Source organism: Motacilla alba, chromosome 1 (assembly GCF_015832195.1).
Source record: "Motacilla alba alba isolate MOTALB_02 chromosome 1, Motacilla_alba_V1.0_pri, whole genome shotgun sequence".
Classification (NCBI taxonomy): Eukaryota; Metazoa; Chordata; class Aves; order Passeriformes; family Motacillidae; genus Motacilla; species Motacilla alba.
Genome location: NC_052016.1, coordinates 65,843,364 through 65,869,876, shown reverse-complemented (window position 1 = coordinate 65,869,876; position 26,513 = coordinate 65,843,364). Strand labels below are relative to the sequence as shown.

General features: G+C 41.0%; 1 protein-coding gene across 1 annotated transcript; it reads right to left on the bottom strand.

The window, feature by feature from the left end:
* Positions 1-977: 977 nt before the first annotated feature.
* On the bottom strand, positions 978-24,134 carry OLFM4 (olfactomedin 4). Its single transcript, XM_038140151.1, has 6 exons — positions 23,998-24,134; positions 21,708-21,785; positions 17,951-18,103; positions 11,773-11,985; positions 10,702-10,855; positions 978-3,119 (listed from the first exon to the last, which is right to left on the bottom strand). The coding sequence occupies exons 1-6, from the start codon at positions 24,076-24,078 to the stop codon at positions 2,326-2,328; spliced, it is 1,473 nt and encodes a 490-aa protein (XP_037996079.1). The 5' UTR covers positions 24,079-24,134; the 3' UTR covers positions 978-2,325.
* Positions 24,135-26,513: the final 2,379 nt, after the last annotated feature.

The window sequence follows — 26,513 nt, the reverse complement described above, 5'->3', positions numbered from 1 at the left end:
AAGCTGTCCCCAGGAGTCATAGAATAATAGAATCATAGAATGGTTTGGGTTGGAAGAGACTTCAAAGATCTTCTAGTTCCAACCCCTCTGCCATGGGCTAGGACACCTTCCACTTGACCCATCCAACCCAGCTTTAAATACTTCCAGAGATGTGGCATCCACAGCCTCTCCGGGCAACCTGTTCCAGCATCTCACCACATAAAGAATTTCTTCCTAATACCTAAAGCCGAAAGCCATTGAAACGTTAAAGACATTGAAGGAAGGACTTGAGAAGCACAACCAATTCATTAGAATCTATTACTTGCATACTAACATCAACTCCCTCCCTAAAAGGTGGTGAGCTGAGGAGCCTCAAGGCCCATGCTGATGACAATTCTTGATAGTAAGTGGAGAGCTATTCACCTTCCTTGACACACACACTGATGAAGAGGGAAAAGAATTTTTTTTGCAATATTTTCTTCTTCCTTTCTCAGCCAAATCCTTATTTGGTCTGTTGCAGATTATTCACACAGCAGCCCTGCCTGTACTGCCTGATCTGATTACTGCACCAACACCTCCGTGGCTTTCAAATTCATTTCACAGGTTTCCAAGAAACAGATGCTGATACCTGATAAGTGGCAGCACCTGGATTCAAAACATGTTATCAGTTCATCTGCCTCCAATATCTTGAGTAACATCTCAGCTTGGTGAAGAAGTGTTGCCCTAACCAGCTAACATATTTCCATGCCGGGAAATAAAGCCCCCATTCCATACTTGTTGACAGACAGATTCACACCTTTCATTGCTCCTACTTAAGCACACAGAGCCCAAGTGACTGCAGTGATCCTGTTTCAAATATTTGGTGCCCAGGGTTCCCACTGCATCCCAGAAGTTACCTATTTGTCACAAATAGCTTTAAATGGCTTTATAGAACAGCTGAGATTTTTGAAACAGCTTTTTTTATTAAAACAAAAGCAATCATTTACATACATGTTGATTTTGATTATTAAAGGACACAGACACGGTTGCATGTGTAACAGAAGAAAATTAACCACATGAACTGCTTTCTTTGTCATTTCAGAGCTCTGAATTTCAGTATTTTAGCTTGCTTTCTGACGTGATGAAAATAAGACATTGTTACAGTGCACATATTCAGAAACTATCACACAATACCCATTAAAAAAATGAAAACCATATATTCAATTAGTTTGACAAGACTCATGTTTTCCACAAGACCTCTTACCTTGCTGTAAGACAGAATTGCCCAGGGAACAAATGGGAGCCTAGATTAACGAGGCTCTCAGGAATCTAATTACAGAATGGCAAAAATGTTGAAAATAAGCACATCAAATAACATGTCTGATATTCTATGGCAATGTGTTACATACACTGAGAGCCACTCATGGCTAATAAAGTCAATGGGAGGATTTGCATAAACTCAGAAGAACATAAAGAAAAGGAAAACAGTGTTCTTTGCACTGCACTGCTGGAAAAATGGAGTATATAGCTAGATTATAGTAAGACCATTTGTAGGGCCAGGTTTACACAGACACAGAATTAATAAGGGAAGCAGAGTGGGACAGAAGGGAACATTGATGAAAACCATACTTGCCAGTTTTACCTCCACAAGCACTCCAGTAAGGCAGCCTGGTAGTGTGGCAGCTTGGGAGAGTGCTGAACAGCTTGGAGGCAGGGGAGCCAGGAACCAGTGTCCCACTGCATCACTGCTGTTGAGGACAGTGAGCCCTGTCCCTTCCACAATGCCTTTCCTTCCTGTGGTAGTGCTTACACAGCAAAGTGCATTTTTGCCCTCCCTCCTGAAGTCTTGAGCCAGAAACCACTGCTTCCAACTAACAAATGGATTGCTGTCTTCCAACCAAGTCTACTTTCTAATCTATTTTAATCCTTGAATTAATTTCTCTGAGGCCTCATTTCACTCTGATGAAGATCAGTGGAAATTCATTCTGTTTCTGAGTGCCTTGCTTGTGTTAGTTACTCTGACAAATGCAAATCAGTGGGTAATTAGCTACTCGGTCACCAGATAGTCTGTGCCCAGCTATTTCTGCAAACAAAAAGCACTGAATCTACCCCCCAGAAAAAGGACAATTGCAAAGCACTGAGCACCAAGAAAAACCTAAAAAAAGCCCATAATGCCAACTGCTGCCAGCAATATTAGTGGTCAGAGTGGGCAATCCCTTTAAAGAGTATAAGTACCTGTATGACACCCTCGCATAGAGGTCATCAGACGAGATGAACTCTGAACTGGCAGTAGCAGTGTCTAAAGGTCCATTGGATCTCTCATATTGGCTGCTGCCAGTTTTATCATATGCGTATGTCCCCGAGGTACTAAGGCTGAAAAGTCACATCGTATCTTACAAGGTAACTATCACTGTAAACATACAGTTTCTGATCTGTGGGGCTATAATCAATACTCTGGATTGTATCTAACTTTTTATCCATGATGATACTAATTCTATTTTCTCGGCCAGTACTTGTGTCATACATGTAGAAGATCTCCTCTTTCTTAGTGTTCAACGGCCTTGTGGCGTAAAGAACACCACATAACATGAAAGCATTGGAAACAGATGGCTTGTACTGTCTCGTCTGCCAAGTATTTAGCACATCAAGTGTGGTCTCATTGAGCTTGCTAATCACAATGTTGCCCACGTTATTTTCAGTTGAATATATTACCCATAACCCACTTTCATCCACGGCAAAATCTATGTCCTGCCACGCTACGCCTGCATAAGAGAAGCGGTTACCAATAGCAGCGCCTGGAAGCTCCTTCCTCAAAACCTCCGTGTTTGTTTTTATATCGTGCTTCACCATGTATCTTGAACCATAACGATGATAGTACAAGTAATTTTTATAAAGGGCAGCACCACTTCCTTCCCCATATGTTATTCTCCTTTCATATGTGTATTTAAACAGCAGCAAATCATCAAAGGAATTATAAATTCTGAAGTATTCCAAGTATCTCCCATCAGTGTTCAATGGTGCAACCCAATAGACATCCGTCCCTGGGTTAGAGGGATCGTAATCTCTACCCCAAGAACCGTATTTGAAGGAAAATCCTCTCCAGTTCAGCTTGGCAACATAAGGCTGGCTAACATTCATTGGTCCACGGTGAACGCAGGTACCTGTAAGTAAAGAGAAAAAACCAAAACAAACAGGTTTTCCAAATGTCATTACTAGGGGAGAGGTTTTGCAAACCGTAGCCTCTAGACTGTTCAAAGAAGGGAATAGCTTTGTGACGAAGCACACCCCCATAAATGCACAGCTTCATGTGTAAAAGGCTCATTTTGGGCCAAGGTCAGCAACTGGATGGCACCCAGTGTTCCAAGTTGACTCAAAAACTCTGAAGAAAAATAGAGTACATATTATTACATTTATTTTAAAGGGGAGGTAAGGGATTAATTCACAGAAAGTAAGTGTTTGCTGTGCTGTTCCATACAAGGGACAGATTTCTGTTTCTACCCATTTGAGGCAGGCCAGCCTGATGCATTAGGAAATCCCTTGGAAAATACAATTTCAGAAGCATTTTAGGTTATTTTCTACCTCAGTGGAACTGAAAGCATGGGAGTTGGGGGAAAAAAAGAATGAGGAGCATCTGATTTCTGTGTATTTCACTGTGAAGGGGAAGAAAGGAGCAGAAGCAGCAGTAATTCCAGAGTCATATTTCAGATTAGCATTCTGCTGTCAGAATCACAGCTTTGCAACTGTGTGTCACAGCCACATGGTGCCTTCCACCTCAGGCCCTCAAAGAAATCTGCAGACAGTAACAACCACAGCCCAGGAAATGTACTCTGACTTTTCATGTGGGGCGACTCTAAAGAAAATATGACTTCAAGCTGAACCAGAACAGCTCTGTTTTACACATATCAACTGTAAAAACATTTTCAGCATCATGGAAAAAATAATTTAAATACAAGAAACAGTTTCCTTTTACTCATGCTGAATTAGTGACATTCCTGTTTCCTGATAAATTCTCAATATTGTAAGTCACCAGTAGGAAAAAAACTCCACTGAAAAGCGTCCCTAGGCTTCTGATGTGTGTGAAGGTGCCACTGGCAAAAACCAGCATGCACTTTTCCAAGTGTTAACATTAGCTTTTTGTATTACTGATGCAAAAGTGTCCCAGATTTTTCTCTGTAAGGGTATCTTCACCTGAGGTAATGGAGACAGAGATATCAAGTAGCTGGCACCAGCTCACAAGCTTAGCGGTACTCCAGTGTTTCCCAGTTCATCGGGGTGTTCTAGCCACTAGATAGCCTTTCTTATTAAAGACAGAGTATAATATGAATAGATCTAAGTCTCACACATAAGTTAGTGAAAAAATTAATGGCCAGAAATTTTGGTGTTAATAATGCCTCCCTCAAAACAGGAACTCTGTGCTCTGACAGCTATGGTGCTGATGAAAGTCAAGACTAACTTTTGAGGTTCTAATACTTTGAGTGTCATGTCATGATTTCTTGCAGCTTCTATGACAAGAATGGCTCATAAGCTCAGTCATATGAAGGGATGCCTGGCATATAAATAACCTCTGTCTTAGCACAAAGAAGAAAGAGCAATAACAGAGAAAGTTTTGTTTTTTTCCTTTTGCCCTCAAAGCTGACCATCCCTAAGCATGGCCAGACAATACTTAGGGAGATTAACTGGAAACTCCTGAAACCACAGACAGGAAAAGTCTAAGAGACATTTTGTTCTCAAAGGCTTTGCAGTCTGTCTCTCAGAAAGAAGGAAAATTAGAGGCAGACCAATCTGTAGTATTCTACTTAGAAAAAGACTGGGAAACAAGATAATTGGTGAAAAAATGCACAGTTGCAAAAGCAGAGAAATTTTTTCTCGTCTGCTTTGCCTAGGAGAAAGATGCTCTACCTGTGGGACTAGAAAACCTGTGTCATGAATGTTCGTAGTATCCAAGCACTGACATTTGTGCCAATGTGTAAAGTTGGTTTGGGCAGTGAAGCTCTGCATGTCTCCCCCGTTCTCAAAATGTATTATTTCTCTGCTTCTACTGCATACCACTTTCAGTCCTCACAGTTTTGTACTGTCTTGTGCTAGTGACTGTGACCTGGGGAACATGGGATTCATCTGCAGCCTTCTCTCAACATCTCTGAGGAAGGTGGGGAGCAGTTTTATATTAAATATAAATCACTATAATGAGATAAATCCCTATGTCCCCAGGCCATGTCGGCAACTTCCTTGGGGGCAGTACTGCCTATGGGAGTAGCTCTTCATCACTCAGTCTCCATCTCATCTCTGATGGCAGAGAAGGTGGCGCAAATTGTAAACACTCCCATCTCCTCCCCCAGACACTTCTGTGTCCTGGGTTTCTTGCAGCTGAAACATGGCGTGACCCTGGTTGAATGCTGCTTTCCTTCATGCCACCAAGAATCCATTCGAATCAACATTCCTGGCTGGGAGCAGATGAGCATTTAAGCATGCACTTAAGTGCTTTACAAAGGACGAGGCCCTGGAGCAGAAACCTCATTTCCAAATATAGCACACAAGGCAGGCACTGCTGTATGGCTGGCCAGGCTGGATCTCTGGAAATGGCACGTAGCATGTCTAGTAACATGGCCTCAGCACTTGGCACAGCTACCAGCATTTGGAGGTGCTTACACCTCAGCTCATGCAAAGGAAGAAAGCTAAGGCAGCCAGTGCAAAATGGCTTGCAGCCTGCCAACTTCATAAATCAATTTGAACTGTTTTTTTCTCATATCTCTAATATGTATTGTTATCTCTGGCATGAGGACTTCTTTAAAGCTGGTGACATATTGAATATATTACTGTGCTTAAATCACAATAAACTTATCTCAGAATTAAATGGTTATTAAATGCTCTAAAACTCTTCATTTGTTTAAAAAAATGTGGCACCAAAGCATGCAGGTAGTGAAGCACTGCTAAGCTCATCTATATGCGACCTCAAATAATTTTTCATGTCATTAAGCAGAACACAATTCCAGATTTATTTTAATAATTTATACATTGTTTCATAAATAAAAAACAAACGTGTGTTCAGCAGAGAGACCTTTTTTTACAAAAGAAATAATAAATTATTATTTCTTCCCTTAAAGACATCTCTCTGCTGAACACTTGTTTGGTTTTTATTTATGAAACAATGAATTATTAAAATAAAGTTAGAAGTGTGTTCCGTTTTAATGACATCAAAAATTGTCTGAGGTTTCTATAGAGTATATGCTTGATTTTTATTTCCTTGAAAATTCTCCCATAATTATTATTTTTTTTTAACAAAAATCCCCTGTGGTAGTCGGGGGTGATCTGTCTTTCACACAGGTTCAGAAGAATTCATTGTTGTTTATTTAATCTAAACTTGCCTCCCTGTCTAGATCTTGTGGGAAAAAAATGCACAAAGGAAACAAAGTGTCATGTAATTTTGTAAATATTAGAAGGTACTTGAAATAAATCCATATGCATTACTCAAACTTCCAAGTTTTTAACTCCTTTCTCCATTGTTTTGGGCCACAGATAAATGACGTCCTGGTATTTCTGCCTTCCTTTGTCTCGTGCTTATGTAGCAAACCGAGAAGGGAAGGACTAGCACAGGTACATACACACATGCTTGTTCCCACATAAAGAACCAGTATCTCAGCTCAATTACATACTAATCCTTCTGATTCATCAGAAAAAGAGCTGACACAGAGTAGGCAGGACTGAAGGGAGCCTGACTTGCTTGGCTAAGAGGCTGCAGAAGTGAGCATGAGGCACATGCTGCTGCGTCTCGCTTTACCCACTTCACTCTGAAGCACTGGCAGACCACATCAGCTTCTTACTCCAACAATACAAGAAAACATTCCATCAGCCTCTTCCCACCAAGCAGCTGCATCTGATTGCAATAGAGAAGGTACCACCCTTGGCCTGTGCAGACAAAGGTCACAAGACAAGGTGGGAGCCACATTGGAAGGAAGTCCCATGAGGGGCACCAACTCCAGAAGCAGGCTAGTGCTACATTCCCACACAGGCTCCCAAGCACCAGATGTGCACCCTGCCCTCCCATCAGATCAACCACTGCGTCCAGATGTGGGAGCTGTTTCCTAGCCTTACTAGGGCTTGAGATACCAAAGACTGAGCTCTAAAGGAAAGGCTCATCCTGGCTCCTACTGTCTCACTGACACAAGACCCACAAAGACACTCCAGTCTTCCACCAGTGGGGGACAGAGACAGGTTTGCAGCTGCGTAAAAGAAGACCTGTGTTGGCAACATCTAATGGGATAGTGGGGAGGGAGGGCATCAGCTGCCTCCAATGCCTGTGTCTCCAGGGGTAGTTCAGGAAGTTCTGGGGAGGACAACTGGCCAGTCCTTTTCAGCTGCCTCTAGGCATATGTCTTTCTCTTTGTGTATGGATGCATTCTGTTCAAAACACAACCCCAAATATTCAAAACATGCAGATGCTTAGGTCCATAGAAGGTAAAACAGAAGCTAAGAGTGAAACCACTGTAAGACTCAATAGGATTGCCTGAGTTTCAGCATTAGGCTGCTCCAGGTACTCCTCCTGCTGAGACCTACTCACCAGTAGCTTGAAATCCTTAATTTCTGAGTGCATAAAATCCAGGAATAAAAAAACTCAACTATTTTCCTTTCTTTCCATTTTGCCTTTGAATTTCACCTGACTCACTTTTCCCTCATTCCTCTCTCACATCATTTCAGTGAGGTGCAACAGAGCATCTCCTGCAGAGTCCTCAGAAGACCATCCTGGGGTCTTTTCTCTCTATACCTACCCAGTGCAGCCACATGAGATCAGCCCAAAGGAAAACTAATGGATAAATACTTCTTCCCACTGGAGTGGTGAGGAGAGAAATGCCATGAACCACTGCAGATAGGAAAGGCAGTGACAATGATGGGGATGACTACCTATGTATCAGACACTCAGACACACACCAGTCAGGGTAAGACAAATGGAAACCAGGGATTTCATTCTGCTATGTTATTTGAGAACAGGCCTGCTCAAAGAAATACAACAGCAAAAGCCTTGGGGGACAGAGTCAGAGGGGCTGCATACTACAGCAGCATGAAGCAAGAAGCTTTAATTAAACTTGCATTTAGACTCATGATCTTAGACAGCTTGGGGATTAACCAAGCTCTCTCTAGTTCATGCTGCCTACCCAAAATATGCTGGAAAGAGGATGAAGGGGGAAAGAAAAAGCAATCTGAAAACAGGACAAAGAGTCAGTTTAATACAAACATTATAAATATAATATGAACTAAAATCGGGGCAAGGCCAAGAGGTTTGGCAGGAATTCAAGACATTCAAGCTTGCAGAGAAAACATACTGAAATTGTATTCAAACACACAAATGGGTGCTAGAAAGCTCCAGAGGCATAGCTGTGAGAGTCTGTGCAGCACCTCCAAAATGACCAGCTAGGAGATGCAGCTTTTTCACATACTTACTCCATCTTCCCAGAAAAAATATCTTACGGCTTTTAAGTGTTTTCAGATACAGTCTGCAGCACATGTAGTTGCTCTACAAAGTCCTCTGCACAGGTGATAGTTGCTCCCCACGGGTCACATGAAGTCACAATAGGCTACTCTTGCATGGATTAGCAGGGATCTGAGCCTACACAACACCTAGGTTATCTGTAGACCTAGCATCTCCCAACATGAAGAAAACTTGCCAGCATACAACAGGTTCTCTGCCAGTCCTTTCTGCCATCCTCAGAGACCTCACTCACCCTAAAGGAGGCCATGAGCTAATACACCCACACGCATCCTCCAACCCCTCCCAGGTTCCTACCTCTGGACAGAAAAACTCTCAGACAACACCGAAGGTTGTCCTCAGCTGATGTCAGTGCTGGTAACTCCCTGGAAGTTGTTATCCCAAGTAGGGTTTTTACTTCCTTCATTCTTTTCTGCTACAATGCAGTGTTGCCTTATGCAAAGGTGCCTGAGCTGTCTGACCAGTCAGACAGTCAGAATAAGGCAATGCTGAACCAATACCATTTTGGTACCAGATAAAGTCTACCCATCTCCCTGCCATGCCCTGAGAAGCAATGCTGAATGAGTCTATTACAGTCACAATTCATGCAGTTCCATTTACCCACCCCAGAGCTACCATCCTACACTAGAGCATGACTTGCCTATCCCTGCATGGAGCTGCACTCCAAGTGTAGTTTCCCCTTTCCTACAAAGTGAAAGTTGCTATGTCTCACAGACATGCCAACCACCCCGGTGATAAAAGCAGCCCTCTCCTCCATCACTCTTTTTCTGGAGCTCAGTACTTTCTCACCAAAACAAAAGCTTGCTGTAGGCTTGAAGAGAACGAGATTGTTTCTTTCCACACACCATCACCCTCAATAAATCAGTGAGATGCCCTTCAAGTACTTCTAAAACATTGTGCAGTTATTTTTCATTGAAATATTTGAAGCCCTTCCTTAAGGAGAAGAGAAAGGCCTTGAGTTTTTTTTTTTCCTGCAGGTTTTTGTTTCGGATTTCTCTCCTGTCTGATTCCCAGACAAAGTGTTACTCATGCATTCTGTCAGAGAAACAGAGCAACTGCTTGCATCGCCGCAAAGCCGTAAGGAGGGACTACTCACCCTAGGGGAAGCTTGTATTTCTGCCTCTCACCTTCCAAATGAGATGTTTGAGTTAGCTGACCTCAAGGTGATGAGAGCTAAATGCTGGTAGGTGCAAATTTGTGCTTCTTGAAAGCAGGACACAGCTTCTCCTTTACTATAGGCTCCTCTAGCTGATGGGAACCAGCATATGGGAAAGCAAGAATCTTCCCCTGGGTATTGTATACAACACAGCACTTTGCTCTTACAGTGCTCTGGCTAAAGGAAGCCCCTGTGTATGAAATACTCAGGGGACCAACATGGTTTTAGAAATCCTCCTGTCTGTTAGCAACTGGGATTCTTGACTTGGCATATCCTATCTAGTGTTTCCTAAATATTTTGCTCCAGTATGTCATATCTGACTCTCAAAATCTCTCAGACTATGATCCACTCACAATGTGATTTTTCAAACTGAACACAATGTACAGACAAAAGTTCTTTCAGTTATAAACTAATTACCACACACCCTGTAACTCAACACCATTATATGAACTGCACTCTGAGAGCCATTGATCCAGGCCCCAGAATATAACCTTTCCTACCTAAGAAAACTATAAAATCTTAGTTCCATTGAAATCAGTAATACAGCTCCTCCTTATCTTCCTGAGATCAGAATTTTTCCCCAGGTCCCTTGACCACCTGTTTTAGAAGGATCTTTTGATCTTTTGATTCATGCAAGGCTCCCCTCTGGAGCTTACATATCTACAGCTTTAGTACATCAACAGTTGCTCATACATTTTCCAAGCAGCATTAGAGCAATATTGCCATGAACACAGGTCACTTTCACAGGAACTACTGAAAATCAAAGCTAGTTAGTAAAAAGACATTGTTTCCCACAGGTAATTGTTCTGGGGGGAAAAAAAAAAAAAAAAAGGAAGAGAGGGACAGAGATTCACTTTTCAAACTATAGGTAAGAGGAAGACTGCAACTTCTTGCTGAAAACAGCTACTGTATTTGTAAGAATTTGATTCCTGCCTTCATTTTCCTTTTGTACAATTGATGAAACATTAGGAGCTGTCAGCTCAATTTTTCAAGAGCTAAGGAGTATCATTACAATTGTATTTAATATTAACAAAGGGAAGTCTCTGCATTTACAGTTCTAACCATGTATTATATTACCTCTTATGTGTTACCCAACAGAAATGCTTACCTGGTGGGAAATAAGGAGGTGGTGGAGTTTTGGTTGCATTCTCTTCACACTCTTTCAACCGATTTTGCAGAGATGCAATTTGTCGACGAATTGCAAGGACATTGTTTTTGTCCAGTGACTCCAGTTCATTTACCAGTATAGTCAGATTGGTGATCTAGAGGGGAAAAAAGACAGCAAGTTTAATGTCAACATTATTTTACAGATATTTGCAGGCAGGCTGACCACAGAAGACTGGTTCTAAGAAATAAGAGAGAGAAAGAGAAAGGTTCTAAGAAATAAGCCTTATCCTCGTAGCTGCAGCTTGACATTTCCAGCAGAGTACATCACCACAAGGACATGCTTTAAGACTAAGTTGTGTAACAGTATGCAAAAGTAGTGTTATTTTACTCATAGTGTAAAACTATCCAGCGAGTCTTAGGCACGTAGCTGTTAAACATAAAAAGTACTTATTCCAGCCTTACAAAAGTACCTGCAAATTTTATTTGCAAAGATAAATAGTTTTCTTAATCACCTGCTTGATGATATAGAGGACAATGGAGCAAATGAGATTTCACTTTCCATCTTAAGTAATCATTCTCTCTAGGTGAGTGATTAACTACAATTTTCAAAATGTGATTTATAGTCTGCTAGGAAGGTGATAGTCTTTCCCACTTCTTGATTTCTTATTGATTGAGCCACTGCCTTGGCAACAAGAAGCTAATTTTTTAATTATCTAAATTAAAGCATGGAGGCTTTCAAGCATAGGGGTCTGTAAATTAATATTTATTATAATAATTTAATCAGTTTGTGTGTTTAACACTCTGCAAAACTTTCGACTTTCAGGCAGATATTTGGCAAAACCAGAGTGGACTCTGCTTTGAGATTTCTTTACTTTTCTGTGCTCTAAATCAAGGAATAAGATGTTAATACATTTAAGGTCAAGCTTTCTTTTAATTTATGCTGATGAAATGCTAAAATAATTCCGCTAGCTGCAGTAGAGACAGACTGCATTTCCTCAACCTAAACACTAAAGAGAGAATGGACTATCTGTGTACTCGAACCCTCTGTGGCTAATTAAGACCTTGGCAATACCTCCAAATATATTTGCTCAACGATGGCATTGCTTCCAACAAGGCTGGGTTTCAGCTGAGTGACCAGTCTCTCTAGGTCACTGATTTCCACTTTCAGTAACTGGAAGTCCAGTTCCGTGTAAGACACACCACCCATCTCCACTTGCTGGACTCTGATGGTTAGATTGAGGAGTTGCTGCTGATACAGTTCGATTCTTTTTGAGTACTCCCTAACCTGAAAGAAGGAAAAAAAAAGAGACACATATTCACGTCCAGGTTAGCAAATAAGACCAGGATGTCCGATATCCTTATTGTATTTCTGAGAAATTTATATATAAAATACATTGATTTCTGAGTACCCTATGTATATCTTCCACATACTTGGCATATATAGTCTTCATATAAGCTGCATAAATGTAATTCTCATCACATCCATTAAAAAATATAAAATTTAACCCTCATTTATGGTCAGCAGTTTCAAAAAATCCCCTCAGAAATGCCTGGGGATAACCAAAGGCAGAATTTTACTCATAGTCTTCCATTTTTTTACTTCATTGCCAATATTGTCTCTGTGAGCTAATTTTATCCTCAATATGCCAAGAACTTAAATTGGTGAAAAATTTATTAGGAAATCTGCAGTGTATTATCTCTCAAAAGCAACCAGAGAAGGCTGCAAAATGCAATAAAGGATTCCCAAGTTTTTCAACTTCATTTCCTATTAACTCTAAATCCAAATAGGACTTTACCCTGTGTACATTTGAATTGTGTCAAACATTGGCAGAATTGATTTGATGCTTGTCTTTGGGCAGGGAGGAAACATTTAAACACAGTGTTAAAATCAAATCTGGTTTAAATGAAAGTGTTAAATATATGGCAGGCGATAGCTGGAGTAATTTATATAGCAGCCTTTTCAGTCTTTGAAGCATTAAATAGTTGTCCAGATAAATATATTTTCACACATATATCTGCTGAGATAAAGGTCACAGCACAAGCATTGTGAAGCAGAATGTTAAGAATATTATATGGATTTGGGACTTCCCTTAGAAATGTTAGTTCCTTGAAATTTAACACTTTGGTAAAGGCATGTAATTTCTCTCCCATATGCTTCATATATCATTATATCACAAAAGATAAGTAGGAATAAATATAAATAGCATGTTGAACTAGTAACTTCATATTTATATCCTCAGAGGGTATTTGTGCCTCTATCTACAGCAATGTAATTTCCACTACTATTATTTCTTCAGCTGAAAGACTTACCCTACATCTTCTCAAGCATTCTTGCATTATCTTAACATTAAAATAAAGTCAATACTTTTTCCCATTGTCTGAAATCCTGCCATGGTGTGAAGACCATGGACTCCCTGTTTTTCTGCTCTGGCAGCAGCCCTTGAGACAGGGGCCCAGAAAAAAAACCCACATTTCTCAAATAATTCCTTTCAATCTTGATTGAATCTGTTGGGTACCAAAGAGGAGGTATGGGAGCTCATGGCATGGAAATTTAAAAGTTATATAATGATGTGGATTAAGGAGGAGAAGCTTAAGAGTAGATCTCTGTTCAGAAGTGTAGTTATCAATAATGGCACAACTACACTATAAATCTTAAGGCACTACAAAAACCCTGCATGGACATACATAGTATACACCAAAACCAGGATTCAGTTCCATGTATTTAAATCTGAGTTTGAAACAGATCCTCTATTCTAAATTTGTGCAGCCAGGCTTCAAGCTGCTCAAAACTGTCGAGTTTCCACAAGCTGTAGCAGAAGCACCCTGGCTCACAGCACTGGATGCTCTACATGTCCCAGATCAAGCCAGGATATCTTCAAGTCATTGAATTAAGAATCAAAAGTTATATAATTCAAGTTACACAATTAAGAATCAAAAAATAACAGCCTGAAAGACCTAGACCTAGTTCGTTGTTACTGGCTAGAACAGTGATAGCTGGGATCCCTTGCCATAGCTGCCACCATCATCTGGTAGGGAATAGCAGGAAGAACCAATCCTTTTGGAAAAGTCAGCAGTACTTGGACGTCACACTTTCAATGATCACCAAAATGAGTTTGGTGTTGAAAGACAACCTGTAAAAAATCTTTTGGAAAAATTATTCAAAGGTGAATGTTTAAACGGTGTGTCTAGAGTTTGTTCAAATACAGCAACAACAAAAAAGTAAGAATATTATTACAGTCTGAGAAGTATGAAGCAAGTCCACTCCTGATTCAAATTGCACTGCTGTATGAAGCTATATCTATCACAGAGGTATCTGGAAATCTGTCTAGGTATTAATAACCTTTCTCACAGTAATACTGGTAATAATAATGCAACACAGACCAAATCTACAAACCACTGAAATAAACAGGCTGCTGGAATTAGTGATGGCTACTCATTAGTGAGCAACCTGTGAGTTTGAAGTTTTTTCCAGGGTTTTCAGAGCCTGGACAAAATGCTGAGGGCTGGAACAAGGCATACATAGTTATTTCAGCCCTGACTGCAGACCTGAAATTCTCCTCCCATATTAGAGGATTTTCACTCAGTCAACCATCTAGGTCATTTAAGGACACATCAACGCCATCCAGCAGGGTATAGCTGAGCCTGAACTAGCACCATCACTCTGCAGTGCTCTGCACAGCCACGCCAGCGTCGCAGAGAGCTTAAGCTAATAGCTCCCCTGGCAAATTATAGGACAAAAAAAAATTTTCCTCAGCAGTGCTGCACTAACAAGTCTATACTGCTTTTGCAGATAAATCCAGCACATATGTTAAACACTGCAATGCTCTCTGTGGAGATTCCTACCTGCTCAGATCTGGTTTAGGCAATTCTGTGGGTTGAAATATCAGTGGAAAAAAGAACATGATATTGCTCTGTTGATTGGCAGGTAGATTTAAGCAGCTTGTAATCCCTGCTCTTCTACTGCATCTACCTGCTAGAGACTGCCTGTAGTCTCTTGACAGGCTGGCACAGAAATTCTGTGCATATCCTATTTTTAGGGATACAGATCAATAACTAGTACTGATTGCTGCTCCATTTGTCATAAAAGCCTCAAGTAGGGTATGATGAGTGCATAGGGCCTGGATTAGCTCTTTATGGGAAGAAAATGGAACCATGTGAGGAATATGTAAAGGGAAAAATCCTCAGTTTCAGCTTTTCCTCATTCCAAGCATTGTCACCTTTGTTTAATGAAAAGGGCAGGAAAAATCTGCAATGCTCATTGAGTGTGTCATTTACCTGCAACTGGTATTTATCAAAACAGGCTTTGCAGCATGCAAGCAGACACTTCTCCAGCACACATTTGGAGAGTACAGAAGGGGGAACAAAGGTGAAAGATGAAGATTTAAAAGAAAAAATGTGAGAGGAATGAGGGAAAATAAGAAGGAAATTACAACTTTCTAAAGCAGCTTTCTAAAATCATTCAGCCCAGGACACTGGCTTTGAGCAGGTTTGACCTCTACAGATCCATAAGGAACAAGGCTGGCAGTCTGCCTTCTGAAATGGAGAAGAATTCCATTGCAGGTTAACCTGTTTTGAAAAGCAGGGGTTTTGCTCCTGTTTCTGTTAAGTGAGAATGTTGTGGTCATTGTGAGCCATGTTCTGAGGCACTTTCTCTCCTCGTGATCATGTGCTGATCCACCCCGTTACAGAATTGTCCTCTCCCCCTTCCTATTGAGAGTAACAACCAATTCCCACTTTGCTTTAAGAGGTTAATTTTCTTCTGTAATCATAATTATGCTGGCAAAGGTTGATGTGACAGAGGAAAAATTAGTCTGGTATTTTCAGCCTACGGTTTGTACTCACTTGGCACATGAGAGCATCTCTTTATCTGCAAGCTTCCTTGCCTGCTGATTCTATAAAAGGACCCCCTTGCTTTTTGAATTAGCCAACAATCAGGCAAAAGGTTAATGATTCAATCAGGTTGTTTATCTGGGACTTTTAGCACATGGAAAGCATCCTTAAGAGGGTCCAATCCTGCAGCTCTAATCCAGGAAAAGTTCCCATGAGCTTCAGAGGGCATTTCAGAAGAGCAACAAAAGCATGGATTCTCAGAGCCAAAAAAGGAAGCATTAAGTAGAAAGTCCCACTTCTTTGGTGAGACTAGGTTATGCCTGAATGCAATTCCCTAGGAATTTGCTCAGGATCATTTCTAATAATGATCAATATTGAAAGCTTGGGTTTCCTCCATTTCATTCTTTCCTGGTCTCTATGAGTATTATCATGACTGAATTAAGATACAGAATTGCATAAGAAGAATTTTTTCTACAATTTGAAAGGTAAAGAATTTTTGAGATGGAGATTTATGCATGACAGGATCTCAGAATACTTAAGTTCAGTTATCAATAAGGTAATGCTCAAAAACTCTCTTCTTTCCTTAAAAAATAGAACATTATAACTGAGAAATCTTACACACATCAATTTACACCAAAATTCAATCTGTTCATTTCAATTTCTGACTTAAAGTGTCTCTTTGCCCATATCACACCAAAGTATATGTCACACTTCAACTAGATGCATTGTAACACTGCTTGGCTGATTAGTCTCGACAGGATGAAATTCAGTGAAGTCTGAGTTAGGTCAGGAATTTTCACTGTCTGCAGTGAGAACTGCAAGTCAAGGTCAGTGTCTACACTGTGGTACACTACTGGGCATGGAAGGGTGACAACAGTCATAGCAGCTGACACCAGCTGGTAACCTAGACATTAAGGTCTAGAGTGGGGCTGAGTGCTTAACCTGAATTTAGAGGTGAGTTTTAGGTACAAATCTGGACACCTTATTTTAGGTATTTATAGCAGTAACCTGTGTTTTTCTATGAGCAAGATGTCTGAATTCATTGGAGATCTGAGGCTGTCCACACAGAGAGGTCAAGCAGCATTTGAGATGCTCTCAAATCTGCCTGGTGCTAGCTTAAAGGGAAGATGCACCATTCTGAGTAAAATACCAGTGAGAGATAGGTTACACCAGCACAAGAGACTGGGAAAGGTATTACCCAACCACCTTGAAGAATGATGCTATTTGGCTAGGAATCATGCCCCTCATCTTGTCCCAGCATAATTATTTTCAAATGCTGGCACTGACCACAGTGGGAACAGTATGGGGGCCTGAAATCCCAGGGGTTTTCATGGCTCATTAACCCTGAGCTGCACTTCCATGCTCCAAGGGATCAGGTAACTCCTGCAATTGGAGGCAGCAGGACTTATGTCAGTTTGTCCTTCATATGCCTGATGACAGCTGAATGTGTTTCACTGTTAGCTCCAGCTCTTTCAAAACAAACTATTTGAACTGAAAGATCTTACCACAGAATCCTACGCCTGTTGTTGTGGGTTTTATGCACAACTTCTTATCTGTTCTTGATTATACCAGAGGAGAGTTATGAATATTTATGATTAGAATTTATAATTTAATGCTTTGCCTTTTCTGCTGATTAATTCAAGGACACTTCGTTTCTTAAGATGCTTGGTTTCCAAAGAAAACACTTTCTGCTGGACACCCAATTTGAATCCTGAATATTTATCCACCATAAAAAGTCAAAGGCAGACTCCTGTCTTCACAGGCAGCTTCACCCAGTGCACTTCAGCATGTGTATGTTTGCCCGAGTTCCTCAAAAAATGGATCTCAATTCATGCAGCAAGCAACCAAAGCAGTGTTTGTCTTCAACAGAAATGCATAATTCAGCAGTCTCACTGCCACAGCTTCAGATGTTGAAAAGAATGATTTTTTTAAATTTATTTATTTATTTTTCCCTGTGAGAGCAGAAGCAGTGAAGGGGCAATTATTCACCTACTTCTTCACTCTGGACTGTGGTGACCTTTCTCCTCTTTCCCTTCACTGCCTTCTCACAATCTGGCCGGCTTGATACAAATAATAACACATGAAAGAGCAGGAGGCTTGGCTTCCTATAGCATCATGTAGCAATCACAAACTAATAAAACTGAGCCAAAAGAGGAAAAACATAATCATTCTTCCAAAAGATACCATATGCCTTGAGCTGAAAAGGCCTAGAAAAGAGACCTGAGAATATTCAAATATATGACATGTTACAATGTCAAAGATTAGAGATTTAGTCACCTTTCTCCTTGTTCTTACAGAGCTCTCTTTCCCATTCTTTTAAAGACACACCATAGAAAAATGCTCACTGCTGTAATTTTTTGTAGGCAGCCATTCTTCAGAAAAGATGCAACTGTTATTTTAAAGACAAAAGAACACCTTACTTTAGAAAGCTCTGCCTCGAACTTCTCTGAGAGCGTTGTGGCTATAATTTCCAGTTGCTCAGCCTTCTGCACTGGAAAGGTGGTATCTGGCAAGTATACAGAGCACTGACAAGTTCCCTCATCATTCACAGAGCCGGACACGTTGGCAAAGAGCTGCAAAAACAAATTGGTAAGAAAAAATCTGTTAATATTCTTCTCTAGAATCAGTACCTAATAATGTCTGGCAATAATATGAATTGTGCCAATCATGAGATCAACAATTTCTTTACTAGTCATCTTTCACCTTTTTCTTCCAAGGAACTCAAAATATCTAGCAATTTTTATTACTCATCCTCACAAATCTCTCTAAAAATAGTTAAATACTGCTTTAAAGATTTTACCATTGGAAAAATGGAGACATATAATAGTCCTTACTTTCCCAATCTTGGGGACAATGCTCCTAAGATAATGAAATAACTTTTCCAGCAGATAGAAAAGCAGGCAACAGCAGGAAAATAATAATGAAGTAAGTTAGGTCTTGCAGCTACTAGTCTGTTCATATAAATTGGACAAATCATTTAGTCATTTACATCCATAGAGAGGAAAGCACTGAAATAGAACTAGTAACAGGGAATGTTTTGGAAAAAAAAAATCCTTCATTTGAAGATTTGCAGCCAACTACAGCAAACAGACATGTGCATTTAATTATACACTACTGAAAGGTGATGAATTAAATATGCAGGTTTGGCTGAGGGTAGAGATTCTTATTTTGCTACAAAATATTGCTTATGACACCCACACATCACAGCCTGCCCATCCATCCTCGTGGATAGTTGGCAAAGCTCTTGCCCATGAATTGCCTTGTCCCAGTTGTCTGCATGCTCACAGCATCATCACCGAGCAATGCACATGAGGGACAGAAAGGTCAGGGCTGGCAGCTCCTGATCTTGCCATAATTTACAGCCAAGGCACACTGTAGTCTAAAAACACCAGGCTGAATACTGAGTGTGTTCAGAACAGTTATTTTTGTTTGTACACAAAATGTTTCCAATTCATAAACCTATCACGAATTTATTAATAAAGATATTTGATGTTACTTTAAAATATTCTGGCACACACTTCAATGCAGCTGCATATTTTAAAGCTACAGACTTGCTCTTTAAAAACACTTCTTTCTATAATCTCTTCTGCCTTGCAGAAATCCCAGTGTTATTCATGTGTTTTCTCTTTTTCTTTCCCTCTTAAAAATAAAAAAGCAAACAACAAAACTATGTCCTGAGAGCTGGCATTTCAGTACTTCTTTTCCCTTGCTTTTCACAGTGCTTTCAACTAATGCTCTCACTGAAAAACCAGCCCAGAACACACAGTGATGACCAGCACCAAAGTTGTCTTGATCTGTGAGCCCAAAAAGAGAAAAGCAGTAAGCAGGAATGATCCCAGTTCACACTTCTGGCAACCTCTTTACTGCAGCCGCAACAAACAGCATGCATCTCATTTTGAAAGAAAGTGTGGAAAGTCATTTTATCTGTGTTATTCAAGCACCATGGGTCTTAAAACTTCACTCAGACTGCTGAAGACATTTAACATGAAAGGAAGCAGAGAAGTATCTCATGGCATTCCAGAATGTCCCAGCACATAACTTGCATTGATTTCTCTGCCAGGCAGGTTAACAAAGCACTTCTGAAAATCCCACTGAGAACACATTATGTCTAAGTTTCCACATATTTTTGAACCTATGGCTACCAGTATGTAAATTACTATGAAAAATTAGTTCCTAAGTCACTTTGGTATTTTTACACCTCTGAGTCCTCAGTGCCTTGGCATGGTTGGGATGGCAGGCAAGTTGCTCAGCAATAAAAAAGGAACAGATGGGAAAGACCAAAAGAAGAAATAAATGTGGCTTAGTGAGTATACGGGAGCTTCTTTGAGACTGTTGCATATTAGCATGCTAATTTTTGTGTGCAAGGTGTTGTGTTCTGTTCCTTCTGTGTGTAACACAAATATGAGTACATGTCTACAAGAGAGAGTATGCATTGTATAGCAATAGTGTGTGGTATATTTTGTATGCATTATACACCCTGCTGTAAACTACAGTCTCTACTGTATTATACCAATCAGCTTCCTAGACTTACCCTATTTCATGTGTGGAAAAAAAAATTCATAAATGTATTCAGATATCTCAAAAAAAACCAAAACCTTGAACTCATGCTTTTAACCTCCCTGTGAAAAATAATCATTACATTTTAACATTTGAATTAGGAGGGAGCTTTGAGTTGAAGGCAGAGCTTCACTGCAGTAAGTGCTGCTTATATTGAAGCCAACAGTTTCCCCAAAAGAGTGGAAACAGTTCTGAAGACAGAACTGCTTCCATTCTTCCACTGACATTACAAACATTGGGATCATGATGTTGACAAGACCAAGAAGCATTGTTTAGTTAAAAGCCCCTTGGGTCAATAAGTGCTTCAATCAAAATATAATACCAGCCAAATGACAAGCATGTAACAAAAATGTCTTTCGTCATCCTGTAGAAAAATACATGAGATAGACTGCTACTTTTGATGGAGCTGTACGGTTTTTAAAGTTTAATAATTTATACAGAACGCTTAAAAGAGAGCAAACTGTCCTAGCCTACAGCAAGGACTTGACAGCAACATTTCACTCTGCAAAATTGTTACATATACATATTTGAGGCTATGAAAAATGTTCCTTCTCCACATGCCTTCAAATTAAGAAAGGGATCAGGAGCGAGCAGTTACTTAGTTTTCTGAAAATCAGGGAATTTGTCACTGTAGCCTAGTGATGTTCTCAGCTCTAAATCAGCTATTTGCTCATCCTAAGACAAGGAATGGGATCCACAGAAAGCACATAGCAGGGCCACAGTAGGGACAGATGCCACCTCAGCTGGACAAGGAAATGGATAAAGTTTGGGTCCTTCTAACCAGACTCTGAAAGAGAGCCTTGACTCCATTTAACTTTCTAAATGTTCTACTGGAGCCAGAGACTCAACTCTGTCTCAGAAGAGGTCCATCCACACACCCCATATGCCACACTGGGCTTGCCTGGACATACAAAAGATCTGCTGTGAAGCTGAACTTGTGCTTTGGATGAACTCTGGTTTTGACAACAATTTTCAGGACCATACAGAGCAATTGTGACCCACTGAATCTGCTCCAAAGGGAACATGTTATTGAACAATCACTGATAGAAAGAGGGAAAAAAACTGAATTCTAAAATCAGCAGACCATGAACTTAATTGCTGTACCAGAAGGCACAGAAATAAGATTCAGATCCCTCTATCATCAAATAGCTGATAATATTTTGACTAGGTAAAACAGGGAGAATCAAGATTTTCTCACTCCCAGCAACCACAAGTGGGCACCCCTCAGAAGATCCTTTCAAGGCCCTGTTGTAGTTTATGAGAGAAGACTTCCTCGAGGAGACTGTCATCGCCAAACTGTTTGCCACATAGGCATTAAATCCCCAGGGCCCCATCTGTTTCATGTCTGTGGTCCAGTTCAATAATTACAAGGTTAATGCCAAAGTTTTGTATCTGACTTCAGACATTGAATGACACAGTGACAGTAGTGATGATTTTGGAGAATCTCTACTTCCTAAAGTACTGGATACACAATGCATAAATGCTTCTTCCAGGCAGCAAAACTGGTTTACCTGTGTCAGAGTTAAATCACTAAGCAACTGTGTAGCATTAAAAGAAAAGTACATAAGTTCCTAAATTTCATCTTTTATGGACTATATTGAAGAATAGTAATGGTTATACCTTTGGGGAAGTGAGCAATTTGCCATTCGTATTCCTGGGCTGAGTCAGATATGGAAGCATGGTACTGAGATGAGTGGTCTGAAAAGCAAAGGAAAGGTTGTTTTAGTGTCATTTCTGCATATGGCACCATCCCTCCCCCCCCAGGTAGCCCCCATCCTGCAGCTCCAAAGCACTTTGATTTTATTATGGGAGCTATCCTGAGTAACTGTAAAATTTCTGATCTGCTCCTGAGGCGACAGTTTCCCAGGGCACAGTGTCACTTCACAGACACCTCTTCTTGAAGAAAGGCCCTGTGTGACCAGAGCAAGGCAGGGGACGCTCAGCCTGTCCAGGAGGTGTGAGCTGAGGATGTGACGGGCAGCCGTGGCAGACTGCCTGGCAGTCTAGAAGGACAGTGCCGTGCCCCTCTGCCCTAAATCCAGAGAATACTGTCCTCCCAGCAGAATGTCCCTTCCTCACTACCCAGCTCATGCCCCAGCCTCTAAGCAGAGGACTCGCTGCCCCTTTCACACCAAGCTGTCAGGCTGTGAGCTGTGATGGCTGGGAAACATGTCCCACTCTGCTACTAGCACCATGGAGGTGACAGCAACCCACCGTGGAGAGGGAGCACCAGGAGAAGACACCACACTGCCAAGGTTACAGCCAGATCCACCTTGGGAGCCTTTTATGCAATAAGAATATGTACATTCCCTTTAACTTCCATCTGTGGGTAAGGCCTGCCTTCCTGCCTCAGCAAAGACAGCAGCTGTCACCCTGGCACCATACTGGGGGTTACCATGGCCCCACACAGTGTGAAGAGCACGGTGCACTGCTGTGATGCAGCACACTGTCACCCGTAATGGGATCTCACCAAAACCTATGTCAAACTGGGAATTTGAGCAAGACACACTCAATGTCAAATGGTGTAACAGACAGAGCATCAAATGAGCTTCCCCTGCAACAGGACACTCACCACTGGGTCTTTCTGCAGTTCCCAAATCCCAGCTGGAACCCTGCTCCTGAGCCAGGGGATGGTGGGGATATCCAAATGGCCAGCAAAGGGCAGGTCTATTAAGTGGCACAGTGTAAACAAGTTTTGTGGGACAATTTGTCAAATAAACCCTCTTGAACTGGTACTTGTGTGCTCATACAATCACACTGAACATGACAGGCAGCTGGTAGCAATTAACAGTGTTAGGGCAGAGAGCATCCCAAATTGTGCAAATTACACAAACTGAGGACTAGCTTAAAGCTAAGCAGACTAAGGAGGACTTTCTCCCCTATTAAGCTTTCTGTCTTCAGCTTATCAACATATATTTACACCTCCATCTTGAATTTTGCAGCTTTTCATTCCTTGAGCAGATAAAAGCACCTTTCCCAAGAGGTGCTAACTTTACTGCCTGCATCCACAAAACTCCCAAACTTAAAAAAAAAAAAATGTAACTAGGGGCACACAGAAATTTTCTGGTTGGTGAATAAACCAGTCAAATTAGCAAGAATTTTTGGGAGCCAAAATGTTTTTTTTCTCAAATTTTAACTAATAAGTACCAAAAAGGCAGTCAATTTTGGTCAAACAAAACCAAAATGCTTTGCTTCATTTGAAAACATTCTTGAGGTAGTCAAAAACTCTTTCCCTGAAAACTGAAGCCCCATTTTACATTTGGGAAAAAAAAAAAAAAAGACAGTACAAAATCAAAACTGTCTTTCACTAATATAATTATTTGCTTTAAAGAAGCATTTTTCAAAGTTTTCTTTTTCGCCCCTGAATTTGATGTAGCTTTTGGTTGGGGGTTTTTCTGATTGATTTAGTCTGCTTTGAATTTCTCTCTTGCCCAGCCAGATACAGTTTTACAGGGAAGAGGGAGAGCACCCAAGAATAACAACCAATATGGCTTTCATGTGCCCAGTCACAGAGTATGACAGCAATCATGCAACTGGGAAAGCTCTCACCTCCCAGTTCCTTCCACATCAAAGATGAGGATCTGTTCCTGCTATAAGCCCTTGCTAATTAATTAGAAGCTACACAGAGCATTTAATATCCACTCAGATCCTCACTGGGAGTTGCACTCATCTAACCAAAGGCAGAATTTGACTCTGACTTTAAACCTGTGCCTCACTGCTACATTTATTACCCAGTCCCTATACATTAGCTGAGGGGAGAATGGAGGAATACTTTAAACTTTCTCCATGCAGAGACCTGAACATTTGTCTAATAATTTTCCAGTAACCTTAAAAGAATTTTCATCAATCTAAACTACATGAAAAGAAAAGAAGGCACCAAAGCTCAGGTTATGAGACCCCCCTGTCTTACCACTTCTGTTGCTTCTGTTGTCTCAGCCAGAGCATTCATGCCCTGCATGAGGAAAAGCACAGCCACCAGTGTGTGCTTCATCTTCTCAGCCTGCAGATGTGACAGCAAAGGGAGAAAGGCTTTCTTTTATAGTACAGTCTGGGGATTTCCCCAACTAAACCTTAAGGAACTTGTATGATATTTTTACAGGTTTTGGATAAGTGATGTCATAAACTCATATAATAACCAAATTACTAACGTACAAAGAACACATGAGTTACCATCATAAATTAACTATAACCAGTTTTCTAACACGGAACCTTTTCCATGGAGTACATTACTGATCTTAATCTTGATTCTACAGAACATTTGCTGAGAGGTAAACAGACATCCCCCTTACAATGACTCAATCATAAAAATCCTTTTAGATTCTTTGAAGATTCCTTCAAAGTTGTGCAGACAATACACATCATTGTGGTATTTATTACTTCTTATATGTACAGAAAAGAGCAGGTCAAGCTAGACTGCTCACACCAGAATCATGTTTCCCTTTTCCCAAAGGCCAACAGACCTTTGCCAATAAGTAAAATACACAGAGGTCTCTACAGCTTTTCAGTTCCCTTGATTCTCACATAGCACAGGTGGGACACAGACTACCTCCCATTTCATTCCCAGCAGGTTTGTGAGTCATATATTAACACTACGTGCCCATTAATGCTTACTCGTGCATTAACACTGTGTACCCATCTATGCTTATTTGCCTGCTCGCTTCTCATGGGGCTGCATTCCACTTGACCACAACAATTCACTGTCCTGTCTCTAGAGCACTGATCCAGAGAGATGAAAAAAGGCCACACACAATTAATGTGGCCCCCACACTCCCCAGCTGTGACACACCACCCTACAAGAGCCAGCAAGCTGGCTGTAGTTCCCACAGCACCCAACCTACCATGGGAATTCTCCACTTCCAACAAGCTACTGCCTTGATAGAGTCAGCTGCAAACTTCTTGTGCAGAAGAAACTAAAATTTCTCTGCTGAGTTCTTTGGCTCACTGGGAAAATGAGCTTGCTGTTTGGAAGAAAGGTTCTAGTTGGGACTAAGGGAATGGCTATATCTATGCTCTTTAAAAAGTCAAGAAGTCTTTAGACCAAACCATGACCATGACAAAACATCATTTTCCTTTTCCTTCTTCATTCTGTCAGGTTTAGTTGTTCTAAGTCAGAACAGTTTTGTTGAGTCAGCAACAAAAGGCTGTAGCTGTGCCTAAGTGAAGAAAGAGGTTAGGAGACTCCTACTCCTTTCCAAAGTTGGTGGGCAGAGGTCAGGGCAGGAGCAGCAGTGCTGCCTCATATGAAACTCATCTCCCTGGTGAGGAGCTCTTAAGGCTTCCTTACAGCACTACCATAGCACTATCATCTCCAGGTGGCAATGGGAAAGCTGAGGCTTAGGGCAAATCCATACTAGGAAACTCTTGAGAGAAGCCATGTCTCTTGGAGTAACATGTTTTTTAACCACAGCTTTGCATAAGCATAAGCTTCCTGACATATTCACAAGGCTGGCAGCAGCATCTTGCAGGGTAAGGATATAACAATTTCTTGCAAAGACATTTTCTCACAGCAAAAGCTGCATCTCTACTGGAGGATTTCATGGCTAATAATTCAATATAAGATAGACAAGACCTGGAAGGCATGTGATAATGTGTAAGCAAAAAGAACCAGAGCCATGCTGGTAGAGCAAGAAAATGAATCCAGGCTTCTTCCTCTCAGGTTACAGCAGTGTGCTTTCCTGCATAAATCACAGTGCTGTCAAGAGAAGGGAGAGACTGATGCTGTAAGTACAGTCAGGAATAAAGCCCTGAGCTCCAAGAGAAGCAGATTGGCCTGTCAGAGCAGCTGAAGGATGTGAAATATCCTTTACACTGTAAGAAAAACTCTTTGGCCACACCAGAGCAGAGTTCAGGTGCAAACCAGCACATACATGTTGCAGACAGCTGGTAAGCCAATGCTGCCCACGAGGACAGCTCTTCTCTCAGGTTGTGATAGCCTGATGTTGCAGAATTGCCACTTCCTTCCCAGAGTTTGGGAGTTTTGGGGGTTTTTGGTTTTTTTGTTGGTTGGTTTTGGGTTTTCTTTGAGTGAACCAACTGATCTCCATACAAAAAACAAGGGAAATTCTGGAAACAGATCACGCCTAAAAGGTGTCATGGATGAGGGTTTGTTCCTTATCAGCCCTACCTGATGCTAACCAGCTCTTCAACTCCTGACATCAGCCCTTCTATCACATCACTTGTTATGAAAACGCCACCCTGGTAGTCTTCAATCCATGCCCCAGGTTCTTTCTGATGCTCCAAACAAAAAGAAAGACCCGCACCAAAAAGACCTACACAAACCCACACAGGAAAGTAACGATCACATCTTAGTGCCAAAGGGCCCAGAAGAGCTCTAAGAGGACAAGTGTTTCATCATGTCAATACGAGGGAAACCACTGGGCTGTTGCAAGGGAACAAGCTATGAGCAGCATACAAACAGGCCACTTT

What these genes read in the sequence shown, in the direction of transcription:
- OLFM4 (XM_038140151.1), bottom strand. Translation starts at nt 24,078, where the DNA reads ATGAAGCACACACTGGTGGCTGTGCTTTTCCTCATGCAGGGCATGAAT. An exon ending in CAACAGAAGCAACAGAAGTG is followed by an intron (nt 21,786 to 23,997) that starts GTAAGACAGGGG and finishes TTTGCTTTTCAG; the next exon opens with ACCACTCATCTCAGTACCAT. An exon ending in ACCTCCTTATTTCCCACCAG is followed by an intron (nt 3,120 to 10,701) that starts GTAAGCATTTCT and finishes CTTTACTTACAG; the next exon opens with GTACCTGCGTTCACCGTGGA.